The sequence below is a fragment of the Aspergillus steynii genome (assembly GCF_002849105.1).
Source record: "Aspergillus steynii IBT 23096 chromosome Unknown P170scaffold_2, whole genome shotgun sequence".
Taxonomy (NCBI): Eukaryota; Fungi; Ascomycota; class Eurotiomycetes; order Eurotiales; family Aspergillaceae; genus Aspergillus; species Aspergillus steynii.
The window spans coordinates 3596257-3610802 of record NW_020194399.1 but is presented as its reverse complement, the minus strand read 5'-3'; the positions used below and the strand labels follow the sequence as shown (position 1 = coordinate 3610802).

The 14546-nt window shown below is 50.8% G+C and overlaps 4 protein-coding genes across 4 annotated transcripts; all 4 read right to left on the bottom strand.

Annotated features, from left to right (window-relative positions):
- Positions 1 to 375: 375 nt before the first annotated feature.
- P170DRAFT_350937 (HECT-type E3 ubiquitin transferase) lies at positions 376 to 2398 on the bottom strand (the record flags this gene model as incomplete). The annotated part of the gene is made up of 3 exons (XM_024843826.1): positions 376 to 672; positions 745 to 1032; positions 1649 to 2398. 3 exons carry the CDS (start codon positions 2396 to 2398, stop codon positions 376 to 378), a joined length of 1335 nt encoding a protein of 444 aa, XP_024707939.1.
- Positions 2399 to 2648: 250 nt separating this feature from the next.
- P170DRAFT_402993 (questin oxidase family protein) lies at positions 2649 to 4482 on the bottom strand. Its single transcript, XM_024846457.1, has 4 exons — positions 4041 to 4482; positions 3847 to 3992; positions 3642 to 3769; positions 2649 to 3584 (listed from the first exon to the last, which is right to left on the bottom strand). The coding sequence occupies exons 1-4, from the start codon at positions 4242 to 4244 to the stop codon at positions 2833 to 2835; spliced, it is 1230 nt and encodes a 409-aa protein (XP_024707938.1). The 5' UTR covers positions 4245 to 4482; the 3' UTR covers positions 2649 to 2832.
- A 183-nt stretch (positions 4483 to 4665) lies between these two features.
- Positions 4666 to 7709, bottom strand: P170DRAFT_489406 (GABA permease GabA; the record flags this gene model as incomplete). The annotated part of the gene is made up of 18 exons (XM_024853987.1): positions 7302 to 7709; positions 7200 to 7233; positions 7010 to 7079; positions 6828 to 6900; positions 6743 to 6771; positions 6560 to 6624; positions 6437 to 6508; positions 6266 to 6380; positions 6134 to 6212; positions 6045 to 6079; positions 5945 to 5973; positions 5862 to 5894; positions 5582 to 5817; positions 5447 to 5524; positions 5258 to 5386; positions 5053 to 5200; positions 4921 to 4999; positions 4666 to 4856 (listed from the first exon to the last, which is right to left on the bottom strand). The coding sequence occupies exons 1-18, from the start codon at positions 7391 to 7393 to the stop codon at positions 4666 to 4668; spliced, it is 1587 nt and encodes a 528-aa protein (XP_024707937.1). The 5' UTR covers positions 7394 to 7709.
- Positions 7710 to 8175: 466 nt separating this feature from the next.
- pex6 (AAA family ATPase peroxin 6) lies at positions 8176 to 13334 on the bottom strand. The gene is made up of 3 exons (XM_024846456.1): positions 12979 to 13334; positions 9162 to 12909; positions 8176 to 9083 (listed from the first exon to the last, which is right to left on the bottom strand). Exons 1-3 carry the CDS (start codon positions 13166 to 13168, stop codon positions 8576 to 8578), a joined length of 4446 nt encoding a protein of 1481 aa, XP_024707936.1. The 5' UTR covers positions 13169 to 13334; the 3' UTR covers positions 8176 to 8575.
- Between the last annotated feature and the right edge of the window lie 1212 nt (positions 13335 to 14546).

Below are 14546 nucleotides of genomic sequence, written 5' to 3'. Positions count from 1 at the left end.
GCGTGGTAAATCTAGAAGACTCAGCAAAACAGTCAGTTCAATCAGATACGGCTCGAATCGTTGGAGAAGTCCCGGCTTACAAGTAAAGACGGTTGTTGAGTTATATAGGCAGGATTTGCGTATAGCGGTATGTGACGAAGATGAATAGAGACAGACTGATGGATGTACAGAGTATGTATGACTGATAAACTTGTGGGTTATGTAAGAGTTGGGGAATTGAGAGAAAGACAAGACGCAAATGAAGATGAAAAGAAGACGAATCACTTGAAAGAAGGCCCGACAGAGAAAGCGACGCGAGGCACAAAGGCTTTCATGGCGGGTGTCTCGAGAGGGAAGGTGCGCCTCACTTCATCGGTTCATTGTCCCCTCAGCCCTTCAACCCTTCAGCCGGTCAAAGCGATGCATCACTGCTACTCGCCACTCCCGGAAGCTTCTTGCAGATCCAGGCAGCATCTTACTGCCGCTTTCCAGGGCTTCGGAGACTGCGGAGAAAACGTAAGACGGCAGGCGAAGCTCATCAAGAGACAACGACGAAGCCTTGCCACGCTCGGGATGCAACATCTCATCGACATCAGCAACAGTCTGGAACAGAACTTTCATTGCCCGTTGTGCCGTCACACTGTGGTCAGGGCTCGAATTTGAATACCACAGATCGGGGTTGAAGACCCAGAGCTAGATGCTAGTCAGATATCCAACAGGCTCGGATGACTCAAGGAAGTGAAAAGGATGATTTATCAAACATACCAGCAACCCATTCCTCTGCCCACTATGGATCACGAACCGGCGGGTGCTTTCTCGTTCTATTAGCTCCAGCAATTGAGCAGCCACGACGGTTTCAACGGAGTGGCTGTGCCAGGCAGTATTCCCATCTCCGTCTTGCTTCCCTGGTGGTGTACTTGCAGATAGACTGGTCTTGAACAACCGCCATCCTTGAAAAATGGTGTCTTCCATGCCTACCAGAAAATCGCAGTTCTCACATCGCAATTCTCTCTGCAGCTCTAATGAGGATTTCGCCGTGCTTTCGGGTTGAACCTGACGAAAATGAGCAATTAGCTTGCTACAATTGGCAATAATCAACAATTAACTGAGCTGCAGGAAGTTGGAGAACACGGTTGGATACTTGGAATGGCTATATTGTGAGATATTACACCCTGTTCTATCTGGTAAACGTCGTGGAGTACGGCAAGAAAGCCTACAGATTACAGGTGAACCACCACACCCATTCTCGAAGTTTCAAGCATGTACCTCGTCGTAATCACGTCAATCCCATATCTCTGGGTCAGTCCCACTGGGACCAAATCAACGAAGAAACGAGCAAGGCGTAGTCTTGGTCCCCAACAACTGGGTATGGATGAAAGTAGTCGCGAAATCCATCTCGAGAAAGAGGATAACTGCGACGTCCCCTCAACCAGCCAATCATTGGACATAGCTATGCAAGTAGACCAAGACCCTGTAGCTGTAGGGCAGTTGTATCGAAGGCCGAAGCATGGAAATGAAAAGGCCCCCTTCTTTTTTGCCCGGGATGCGCTCTCTGGAGGATTACGGGGAAGTAGAACCTAGCGTCATGAATAGACACGGGGGAGAATGTAGAATGCAGAGTGCGGAAACAGATCAAAAATAAACAATGTGCAGACAAAGCATTTCTCACCTGTTTCAAGCCTTTACACTCGGCTTCCGCTACCAGAAACGTCGCCACGTCCACTAGCACGGTACCAGGTATGGCGACCAATTGATTCGCAGCACCATACCCTTTAACCGTCGCATTGGGGTCTTCGTCGCCCTTATCCTCACCCTCTTCAGGCTCCGGGTCCGGTTTATGACAGTGCCAGAAATCCATCATTTCAGCCCAGTTTCCACTCGGTAGATCTTTCCAGACCCATCCCGAAGGACTTCCGCTCCCAGCGTCAACATCATCACGAGCCGGCGAATCCAACACCACGCCCTCGCACTGCCGACAACGCAACCTGGTCGCAGGGACCATATCGCGCGTCGTCCACGGCACGAACCCATCCATCGGCTCGTCCCTCGAGAGCAACGACTCGCTTTCGCTATCGATTTGCATTCGAAACGAATACTCCCGCTGATCTGCATCGGTGCCGGTCGCGCATTTCCCCTCCCCCAGACCGCCGTCTCTTTGTTGGGCAAGCGCCAACAGGCGATGAGAGGCTTCGCTCACGCGGGCAGGGAGCTTGATTGTGTCCGAGACATGGTCAAAGGGGGCAGGGAGCGAGACGGTGATGGATCGACGGGACTGCGAGAGTGATATGCTGGGTTGGATGCCCTGTGAGTGTAAATGTGCGGGGAGGGAGACGTAGAGTGTGATGTGTCGGATGTTGGGCAGGAGTTCTGCGTGCAAGGAGAGGATAGGATCCTGGTCCTGGTTAGTTTCTGGAGACATTCTTGGTTGTGAGCAGTGGTGTGGTGTTGTGTTGGTGTCATTTCGCGTCAATGAAAGAACGAGGAGCGAGTTGGACTCGGCGAAGTCGGATGCAAACACTGCAAACCAACACGCCGGAGATCATGCATGTTGGCCTCAGGAATAAGGCACCGATCTCAGTCCATTGTGTTCCGCAGGTTGCAGTCAGTCTAAGTTGTTCCATCATATTGAAATATCCCGAAATCCTAGGGCGACTAGTTTGAACATTTATGCTCAATAAGACTTTCGTTTGATTCAAAACTCCAACCGGCCCGATAGACCCTGGTCAACCAACTAGCAATAAGTAGTACTTTTAAGGTACTGATTAAACAGATAATGGAGATGCATATTGACGCCATTGAACAGTTCAAAAGAAATTAGTATCACAAGTTGCCATCGTGTAATATTCACATCCCTTAAATGAATCCTCCCCAGCCGCTAAACTCCTCGGCAAACTTGACCGCCGTTTTCAAAAAATAGGAGTCAGAGTCGCCCCATGTCGAGGCGGCCTCTCTGCAGGCGCGAATAGCCTTGACGTAATGCGCATCGGTCGAATGTTCACCCTTGACAGCCTTCTTTGCCGTCCACTTCCAATCTCTCCCGGCAAGGTCGTAGTCTCGGATGCGATCGAGGTTGATTTCGGGTCGCAATTGAGCGATGTAGATTGCCAAAGTTATGAGCCACCACTGCTTGACCAGTGGGATTTGGTATCGACCAGGGATCAAGGGGAGAAGGATGCGGACTGCGTGACTGGTCGTCAACACGTGGACGAAGAAGAAATCGTATTTCTCGTTGATCTTGCCATGAGTGGCGGCCAATATAGCGGCGGCTACCTCTTGGCTCTCGCGGAACTGATTGACAGGGTCCTCGATTTTCCACGCATTCCAGTGGTTGAGGAGAGCGGCTTCATGTTCTCGGAAGATGATCTCCATATTGTGGTCACCTGGGTGTCCGAAGATCCCGTTGAATCGCTGGTCCGTTCGAACCTTGTTTAGAATATCCAGGAGGGAACCTGAATTGTATAATGGCTCTGCTTGAGAATATGAGGGGTCGTCGAGATACTTGTGGATGCCTCCGTAGCAAGTCGTGGTCAGAGAAAGGGCTTCCATGCCAACCTCACGGCTATCCATCTCAAAAGCATAGGCCATATGGATCAAGGGGTGTCCAACTATGTCGAAGAGTTAGCTTGAGGGTTTCAAACACAGGTTCCCAGGTTTCAACGCACGATCTTCAACCAGAGAGTTGAACACGGGTTCTTTTCCGGCGAAAAGATATTCAAAGATGACTTGCTTCCAGTCATATCCATAGCGCACAAGCTCATCCTCAAAAAAGTCTACATAAGCTCGTTGGTATCTAATAGATTGGGACATTAGCCCAGATTCGAGAGCCACGGTATCAGGGAAAAAAGCAAACGCAGGGCTATAACATACTCTCTACGTCCCAGAAAGTCTCTCCAGTCGAATGTGCTGATCTCGGTGGGAGAATCAACCCAGGGATCCAATAACTTAGATTCCGCCTCATAAATACGAGTGAGATCATCCGCGTCCGCTCCCTGCAGAAAGGACGAGCTTAGGATCTAGACAAGTCAGCGCCAAATCCATCAGAGAGGTAATCCATCACACACATGAGGAGCATGGTTGTGGAATTTCCGTTCATTCCATAATATGGCATGATTGGCGTGGTTGAGCTTCAGCAGGTGCTTCAAAGCTCGAGCTGGCTTCTCTTGAGCCGTATCAGTCTCATGAACCTTGACTGGTGGAAGGTCGAACACCGTCCTGTCGCGCCAGGAGAATAATTTGCCGAATGAGGGCAATGATATAGTGAACATAGCTGAGGTCTGCGTATATGTGCAATGGGAACTGGTTGACGCTGGGGTCCCAGCAGATCTTGGCGTTGAGCTCCAATGTCAGGTAGAAGAAAGAGCTGGATGGCGACTGCCAAATGATTTCTGGTATGTTCCCAATTATGTACTAATGTAATCCAAATAAACACAAGACTTGATCACACCGGGTTGACTAGACAGGGGAGTGGCTTTTGGCGACGATCCGAGCAAAACTGTGGGGAAGTCAAAGAAGTTGTTGGGGTGGAAGGGCGGCCTCAGGTGGCCATGACGCAATGTGCACGGCATGCTGTTTGTGCCTGAGGCATCAATTGTTCCCAAGTAGATACCAGTATCTATCTTCTATTCAACGATAATTACACAAATTCAAACGCTAATCATATATGTGCCATGGATCCTGCCGACGTATTCATTTCCTATCTTGACCTTCATGCTGCTCATCTTGTCCACCTTTGTTTTCGCCGTAGTATTCGCCTCCAGCCACCTCACCGGCGATAACATCCACATCTGCGCGTGGACCGGTGAAGTTTTTGCGACCGTCAACAATCCACTGGAATGTCGAAATGATCAAGATGATACCAAATGCAGCGACACAGTAGTCTAGATTCACGGATTACATCAGCACTTGGGACGCCCTGTCTCAAACATTGGTTGGGGGACTTACTCATGTTGCTGCCGGAAACAGGAAGCTCGGGTGGGAAGAGGAAGAGCACGGTGGTAAGAGAGATGTAGGCCAAAGAAATCTATCAACAATGTTAGTGGATACGAATCACACCATAATACCCATCGAACATACCATATTGGCAATCCAACCGACAATACTCGGAAGCACAAAGTGTCGCTCAGGGAGCATGTTCCGGCCACGCATGCAGTTGATTGCAATTGGAATTCCATATGCAATATCCAGCATCACCACGGACGAGGACACAATAGCGTTGAATGCACTGCAGCAGATTGACTGGTGAGCAAATTGAAAATCCAAACGGCTGTGTGTCCCTTACCTAGAGGATCCAAGGAAAATGCATCCGAAAATAATAACAAGAACATTTGTCAGATACAAGGCATTCAAGGGTACCTTGAGTTTCGGGTGAACCTTGCTGAAGAAGGGTGAAGCTGGAAGACCGCCATCTCTGTATTTCCGCTATTAGCACGTAGATCGGAAGTACACTACAGGTCATTTGAGTTCTCACCTGGCAAAAGCGTAGACCATACGACTGCTAGTTGCCATAATGGTTGTGGCAGCAAAAAGCATACAAACCAGAGGGAAGCTGCCGGTCATTGGTCAGTAAGAAAGCCTGCAAGTTGTCAAAGTCATAGCAACGTACATTAAAAGGCAAATGGCTCCAGCATTGTTGTTCGTGACATGCTTGAAAATTTGCGCCAGCGGTCCGGCGGCAGAATCGATAATCGCATAGATATCACCAGCGACGAAGAGCAGCACAATCAAAAATACCAATCCGGTTCCGGTTCCGATGAGGACACATCCTATCATAATTTTGGGGCCTACCACGGAGGGGTTGGGGATTTCTTCGATCATGTGTGCAACACCATCCTTTTGCAACTGTCAGCTTAGAAAAATAAAAATTGACGTAGGAGTTGACTTACAAATCCTGTAAGACCGAGCCCTCCTTGAAGCAGCTAAGACAGAATTAGGTAAAGTTTTGGCCATCAAGATACGAGGTACATACGCCAAGCAACCAAGCAATGCCGTCCGGCCCTGCATACAGTCAGTTTCTCGAATAGCTTCTTCCAGGGGAATGAATGCAGGTGGAGAGTAAAACAACTTACAGCCTGTCTGGTTGATAAATTTACCAAAGACGAACCTGTCGGAATCAGCAAGCCGACAACTGAAAAGGAGCTTTGCGAGGTCTCCTTACTCTCCAGAATTGAAATCAGGCGATGAACACGAAAGCAAAGTGATGCAGATGATAGTGAATCCAGAAAGAGACCAGATGACTGGAAGATGCTTAGAATTGTCCTGTAAACAAATATATCATGGAATGACTTACAGGCACTTTTAGTGACGAGGGGCAGTCCGTTGTTCATGAGTGAGTTGATCAAGAAGGCCATGATGTTATACGCAATGTAAATCAAAAATTGATGCCAACGCTGGGACTCATAGGTCTAGAGATTGGGGTTAGCGATCAAATCACAAGCATCTGATCCTCAGAAATCCATACCGGATGCATGATAGTAATGACCCCAAGAATAAGTTCACTGCCCAGCAATCCACCGGTGGCGGTCAAAGCGAGCTAGGATTCATCAGCAAAGACAACATCAAGAAGGACTAATCTTGTGCGCACCCAGCCAGAAACATTGGCCCAACCGGTTATCCAAGACAAGATTGGCATCCATTTTTCCCAAGCGACTTTTATTGATATTAGCAAGATGATAACGTAAGATTATCGACGAGAGCTACATACTGACTGTCAGAGACCAGTTGTGTTAGCGACATTCAGACCATAGATACAACGGCACGAACTTACCTGCGACCCAATGATATTGTCCACCAGCCCTGGGTAGATCGTCAGATCTAGTTTGAAATGAGCGGTATGGTGGCTTTAGACTCACGTAGGGTAGGCTGAAAGAAATTCGGCGAGGGAAACGGCAGTGGAAAGGTTACAGATACCTGCTGTTACCAAACCTATCGAGAAGATCAGCTTGGATGATGCATTTCGAGATCAGGAGGATAGACGATATCATGGAAAAGATCGGCGGAAGTGCGTGATCGGAAATCAGTTGGTGTTTCTTACCCCAGACAACGCTTACGCAACCTCCGGACGGCAAACTCAGGTTCAAACTGGCAGACAGCGCGGTCCATGACTACATTCAGAAGTCAAGTTAACAAACTGCTGAGATTGTGCCATGGGCTGGGCCTAACGACAGGCACTTTGAATTGTTTCCGAACGTTCAATGGCGGGGAAATCTGTGTGCTGTACATACATTCAGAATGGCGAATGCAAGACCTAACATCGACCTAGATTTGGAGGATGCATTAGCCCAACTCAGATTACATGGGATCCGCGAGTATATTGGGGAGCATACAGCATCGAGAAATTGCGATTCAATTCGGCCCGATGGCCCATGGCTGCCAACTGGGCATCATCGTCCCCCCGGATGTCTTTCGACGTGGACATCTTCACAAGTTCCGCCAGATTATACGGGGCAGCAGGTCACTTCACACAACCGCTATTACTGGAACAAAAACGGAGGGCTGGAATGTCGGAATTCTGGAAAGGAGCAAGGGGAGAGAATAACCCAGGCAGGGAAGGATGGGAGGGAGGGAGAAGGAGAGAAAACGAAGGGGAGGGAGCGATATTACAACAGCCTTGAGGGATTCTCCTCCCTCCTTCCTATTACCTCCACCGTGTTTTGTCCCTTCGGGGCATGATCAAAGGCCCTCATCATTGTCCTCGACCGTTCCCTGAGTCGAGGAGCGGCGGTCCACCCACATTTGCGGGGGAGTGTGGCACCGCGCAGTCTGTTACATAATGGATATGGGGTAATTGGGAGATTCAGAGCGCGATGGCGAACATGGCTCCGATAAGGCCAAGAAAAGGTGTGCTGAAGTAGATCGTGGGCGAGATAGGCCCTGCGCCCGGTGATTTGTCCAGAGCACCGAGGACAAGGAGCCGAGGACCAGTCAGAGCGCTTCGGAGGCTGATCTGCGGCCACATCTGTTGGTTCTGCCGAAAAAGGCGCGGTTAACGGACTGAAGCTTGTTTGGAGGGGGTCCAATGACGATGGCGGCAGGATTCGGACGGTTTCCTGGCGGTGATAAACGGATTTTCATGAGTATGACGGTTGAGTCAGGGGGAGTGTCAAATAGAATTATCAACCAGCCTGATACCGATGGCAAATGATAGGGAGCAGGCCGGCCGATAATAATAAGAATTGATGAGAGAATGAAATGATAAGAAAAAGCTCCGGTCCACTTCGGTCTCACCGGGTCACGGGCAGTCACGGGGAATTTGCCTGCTGCGGACCTTTCGGGCGGAGTGCAGCGGGCAGACGCCTCCTTTCGGATTCAAGATCCCGATATACCTGAGAAGTGAGAGCTCCGTCATGCACTAATGTCGCCGTGTATCCTGCCAAGACTGTGCTTCTACCCAGGTAGCAACTGTTCGGGCGGAAGTTCTCCGAATGCAATAGAAAATACATGGTCATCGAATGCAACGCTATGTACATCAGCCCGAGGCTCTTGTCCCTGCACCTACTCCGTATGTACTACTTCCTATGGTGTCCATTGGCCTTCATGGGGCTGCTGGGTGGTACTGCAAATGTAGCAAGAAATCTGAGTTGTCTGCGCCCCGATCCTCCTATTTCGAGCTGTCCGACCGGACGAGGTGATCGGTTCGAACAATGTAATCTTCATCGCCATTAGCAACGCCGTCCTCGGCACCGTCGTCATCCTCCCCTACATCGTCGTACCCTCGCGATAGTTCCCGCTCATTTCTTGAATTCGGTCCGTCGAAGGAGGAATCCGAGTCCCCATTGCTGGCCGAAATGGCTTTGTTCTTCGATTTTCCACCTGCATTGGCGGGGTTCTTCCCTTTGCCCTTGCTGCTGACCGAATGACCACTCGCGTTCCGGGATCCGGCCGGGCCTTGTTTGCCTTTGCCTTTGCCGACGGAGGGATGGTCACCATTCGTAACGGGTCCTCCTATGTGGCCGTCCAATTGATCCCCAAGACTGAGAGCTTCCAGCGCATCTTGGATAGTTTGCGGTGGCTGTTGTTCGTTGGAATTGCCAGCGGAGTCCTGTTTCTGCTTATCAACGGATTCGAACGTACGTCGGATACGTTCAAAATGCTCGAGTTCCTTAGCACTGCATGACATTAGTACTTTGATCCTGTAACCAATGGTTCTCGGGGTGGTCTGTGGTTGGGATCAGACTGCAACGTACCTGACACTAGGAACAAGTTCATTCTGCGCTTCCGTGAAGTCGTCCTCCGTAACCATCACGGAGACATCCTCCGGCGTAGCAAGGTGGTCAAAGAAATACGCAGTGCTAACGGGCTCTCCTGGTAACTGCTTGATTTTCTCATCCACCGCCGTAGACTTGCGAGTGATCGCTTTCAGCATGGAATCCGAGCATAAAGCATAAAGATCGGCACCCGTGTACGTAAGAGGCAAACGCTCGGCGACTCGGCCCAGGGACAAGCCGGGGTCAAGGGTGAACTTCCTAGTCAGAGCCTCGAGGATGGTCGCTTGCTTATCATGAGTGTCAGACACTCCAAGATAGAGCATCTTGTCGAATCGTCCAGGACGGAGGAGCGCCGTATCCAGCAAGTCGGGTCGGTTCGTAGCACCGATGACGAACACACCACCGCTATTTTCTTCGCCACCGTTCATACCGTCCAATTCGGCAAGCAGCTGGCTGACAATACGATCCATCACGCCGCCACTGTCTCCTTGATTTCCTCGTTTCGGGGCAACCGAGTCCAGCTCATCAAAGAAAACGACACACGGACGAGCGTCCCGAGCTCGCTGGAAAACTCGCCGGACGTTGGCTTCGGACTCACCAATGTACATATTCAGCAACTCAGGACCTTTGACGGAGAAGAAGTTCAAAGAGAACTCGGTCGCAATAGCCTTGGCAAGCAAGGTTTTACCAGTACCAGGCGGTCCGTAGAACAAGATACCGCTGCGTTTCTTCATGCCCTTGGCAAAAAGCTCCGGTCGCTCAAGAGGCAGTTGAATGGTTTCGACAAGGGCATCCTTAACGTTTGTCAGTCCACCGACATCGTCCCAGCCGACATTGGGGATCTTCGGTGCGCCAATCGAGTCGGCAAAGTTCTTTCTTGCAGCCTCAACAGCCGAGTCAAAGTCAGCCTTGGTGACGCCACGTGCTGCATCACCGCCAGAGACGAGAACGTCCCTGACGCTCACACTGAGGCCCTTATACTGCTTGCTTGCAGCCTCCGCAAGTTTCTCTAGGCGAGCAGCTTTCACGGCCGAGGCACGCTCAACAACGTCAACCAAGTCACCGGCCACGAGCGCGGCTGTCTTCAAGGCGACAGTGCCCAAATCCACATCGGGCGACATTTTGATGCCTCGCTCAGCCACAGCATTACGAAGAATTCCCTCACGCTCCTTCTCTTCGGGGGCAGTCATCTCAAACTCATGCGTGAACATGCTGCGAATACCCTCGGGGATTTGTTCAACATCCGTTGTGGTTGCAATGACGACCCTTGCTTCAGACACGATCTCAGCCATGGCCGAAACGATTCGGTCCGCGGTAAGCACCTCAATGTGCTTGATCAGAAGTGCCGTACAGTTGGAACCGCAGTAGAAAGCACGGTCTGCTCTTGCTTTGAGGTACGCTTCAGTTTTCACATCGCCACCGTTAGCACCGCCTTCGGTCAGAATATCGTACGAGTCAATCGGGAAAGTATGAAGGCCAATATCAGAACAAGCTCGAGTAGCAACAGTTGCTTTTCCAATATGTCTCTGCTGCGACCTCAAGAGGATAACAACCGGCTTCATGCCGAGCTGAATCGCACGAGGGCTTGTAGCCACCGACATCAGATCCCTAATACGCTGTTGCAGCGGAGGCACGAACGATTGCGGAAGTTCGGTGATGAGACCATGGAGAGACTGGGAATCACCCACACTTCTCGGTACCGATTTCGTTCCAAGCCAATACTCCCAGCCATTATTCATAGTACCTGGAACTCGACTCACGTCACTCCCAGCTTGTGCCATCCTTGTAGTCGCAGGGTCAATAATAGCAACACCGCCCCAATGAACATCTCCTGCTTCATCCTCGCTATCCGGAGAGCTGGGAATGACTTGTCCCGCGCGGAACCAGGCAACTCCAACTCTTTTCACGCCGGCGCCATCGGATTCTGTCACCTGGCCGAGTCGAGTAGTAAGATCTTCATCCTGGAGGGCACCATCGCCTGCAGCGGTTCCTGTAAAAACGGCTCTGCCCAGCCCTTCATCAATACTGATCCCAACGAGGTCACCGCTTTTCAAGAGTCGTCGTTTGGACTCGAAATACTGTTTCAGTCCAGCAAACAGGGCTGGTTGAAGGATGCGATCCATGGAAAGGGGCGTGGAAACTTTATGCAGAGTCACTTCCTTTGCCAACGGTGGACACCTGGCGGAGCCTGTCTTCATTTGATGCAAGAGTCCTGGTTTGGAGGTGCCACTACCGGCACCGAAACTCATAGAAGATATGCGGAGGTATTTGGGGTTTTCCAGGTTATTGAGTAAGAGCGGTGGTACAAAGACTGAAGGCGTCAAACGTACAGGGGGTCGCTGAGATATGCTGGGCCGTCTGTCCCCGGACTGGTTGATTGAGTATCGCGGTTTTGCTGTCGGAAATCCCGGCAGCCCATAGATTCGGACCGCACGCCAGTCACCAGAGTCTTCCTCATGTTCGTTAAAGCTTCCCAGCTTAATAGAGGCAAATATGTTGTTCGTTTGGGGCTCTTCCGTTGCCTCTATTTTCACCCAATCGCCGGAGAAACAGCCGATCTTAGCAAGTACACTGATGTCCACAAATATAAAGGACTCCGTATCATCATCTTCCCGCGGTTTCGGGTGCAGAAGATCGTTCGTTACGCGCCGCAAAAGACTTTCTGCCTTGAAGACCTTACCGCCACCACCCCGACCCGGGCGCAGGGTGGTTGATGTAAAATTAGACGCCACGGAGCCTGGTGTATGGACACCATCGGCTCGTCGACCACCTGCACGGGGTGTGGCAGCTGTCATCGCAGACATGACGCCGGACGCCGACTGAGGAAGTTCAGGGGCAGAGAGAGAAATCATGTCCTCCAACGATTCATCAGATGTATCGCTCATGTTTCCTCCCGAGCCCTCGGTCTCCGATTCTTCTGGAGTGGATGTAGATTCCATCTCAGTGCTACTCTCAATCGGTTTGTCCTCCGCCGCGGAGTAGAATTGCTCGTTGGAGGTGTCATCAGCTTCATCTTCCGCAACCTGCTTCAGCGGACCCGACCCCGACCGCAAACTTCGTTGGGTCCGGCTACCGGGCGCCTTGGCTTGAATGAGAACAATCTTCGTTGTTGACATCAGCAAGCCCTGGGACACGGGTTCGCAAAATGAGATGTGTGCCGGCGGTGGTTTGGCATAGGTAATAGGGTGTGGTGGCAGAGGCAGTTGCAACACGTCACCGGTGTGTACAACCTTCTGCGCTCCCAGGGCTTCACGCACGGCAACTGTGAGCCTCTCTTCTGCCTCCGCTGCAGCCTTCTTCGAGTATTTCTTCGTCTCTATGCCTTTCCCCGTCTTCGCCCAAAGCCCGTTGGGTCCATGCAGGCTATTGGTAAACCCGCCACCGAATTTATCCTGGATCTCGTCATGGTTTCGCAGCAAGTTACGCTCCACTGTCACGTAGATTGTATCCAGATGCAACGGCACCACATCCAAGATCTTGATCTCCACCGCACGCTGCGCTTGAATGGGTCGGGTCGGGTCGAGCTTGCTCAATGCCTGGATGAACGGTTGCAGAGAGTCTGTGAAGTCTGGGAAAATGACGGTTGAATGAGGAATGGAAATGTTGTAGGCGCGATCCTTCGATTGTTGCCGAACCGGAATGACGGTCCAGGTCAGGTCCTCGACAGAGCCGTGGCCCGGTGCATATGGTGAGATTGCGATATAGCGAGTTTCATTTCCGTCTTGGTCTAATTCAACAGAGTACCCCCAGTGGTTAGCATAGGATCTCAATTATCAGCGAGAACAGTGTCTCATACCAATGGAAGCCGGCGACTGGAAGAGGTCGGCCGCCAGATCATCGGACAAAACGCCCACGTTCCCGCGGAGCTGATCATCCAACGCCAGGCGTGCAGATATCGGGGCTCTATTACGCAGTCGCTTTCCCCGGACATTCCGTCTGCGCCGTTTTGGCTGAGCGGAATTTGCGTCGCGACGTTCAATGTCCATGATAGAGGTTGCGTTGCGCAGGCCGGTCGGTTGGAGCGGGGAAAGGAGAGTTGTCCGGTGGAAAGAAGAGGCGACCGGGTAGGGGAACTCGGGTAGATCGGGTCAATCAAAGCTTCAGGGGATCGTGTCCATCGGCCAGGGATCTTAAAATCAAACCAAGGCGCAGTTCTTCCCCGGGTATAGGTTCAGCGATCAAGAGACGTTGGAGAAAGTCCGGGGAGGTGACCAGGGCCGTCCTCGGCACCGCCCGCGCGTTTCTGCCTTTTCCCGAAGCCGAGGTCCAACCGCTTCACGAGACCACGGATTATTAACGCGAGGTCCTTCTTTCGATATCTCGGTGGGTTCATAGGATCATCATTTATCGATAGTCGTCCCGATCATTGTGATCTAGAGGATCGTTGCGTTCACTTGATCTCCCTTGGTATTTCGTACCATATCTTCATCTGAGATACTGTGATATATAAATTAGTTTCTGACAGCATACCAAATGCTACACTAATATAGCAATACTATTGTCCATAGAGACAAAATATATACCATCAGTCTTAGAAGAGCCTCTGGAGATAGGAAAAAGTTACTCTACAGCTCTTTTCAATGATAATACATATATTGCAAGAGTACCGTGGACTGGTAGATCACCGCATATGATTCTATGTTGAATTGATGACTATCTGATAGGACCTGTCATCTCATCCAAAGTGCTCCCACACTCCTGACGGACCCTAACGCGAGATGCTGTTCGTAGTGTGAAACATGTATTGCTCGAGGGACAATCCAACATGAATTCATTCCCCGACGTTGCACCAGGTTTGCTGTTGAAGAGTCATATCTCCAAAGGGCCCTATCAGGCACCAGATCATACCTTGAACGCGCCGACGTAACCCCTGCATGGGTAACGTGTCCAGACGGAGCATGGAAATGATGGAAATTAACGCAACTCAATCAAGACCGCGGACCTGGAAATAGGCAGACTCCAAAGTCAATGGACAGGGATCGACTCCAGCCCGTCCAGGATTGAGCTCATCCCCGGACCCAAGCAGCCCGCTAACTTTTGAGTTCCAAAGTCCCAATTTGGTCTCAAATCTCCGAGTCCCATGATGCGGCAATTGTGACGTCCAGGCATATACGAATTTAAGAATAGACGCAGGAACAGGACCAAACGGAGTCCAGCATGCCAGATCATGACCCCGGTGACATTGCGACGCCTTCATTCTCACAATGTGTAAGCCTAGATCGAGGACGTAAGCTTCAAAAGAAAGAACGCTGAGAGAATTTTGACAGCAGGCTGCCCAATTTCCATGATAAGCAATACGGGGAGATCAAACTATGATTAGATTGAAGAATTTGGCCGAATCTCGACCGAGGAATGATGTCACGT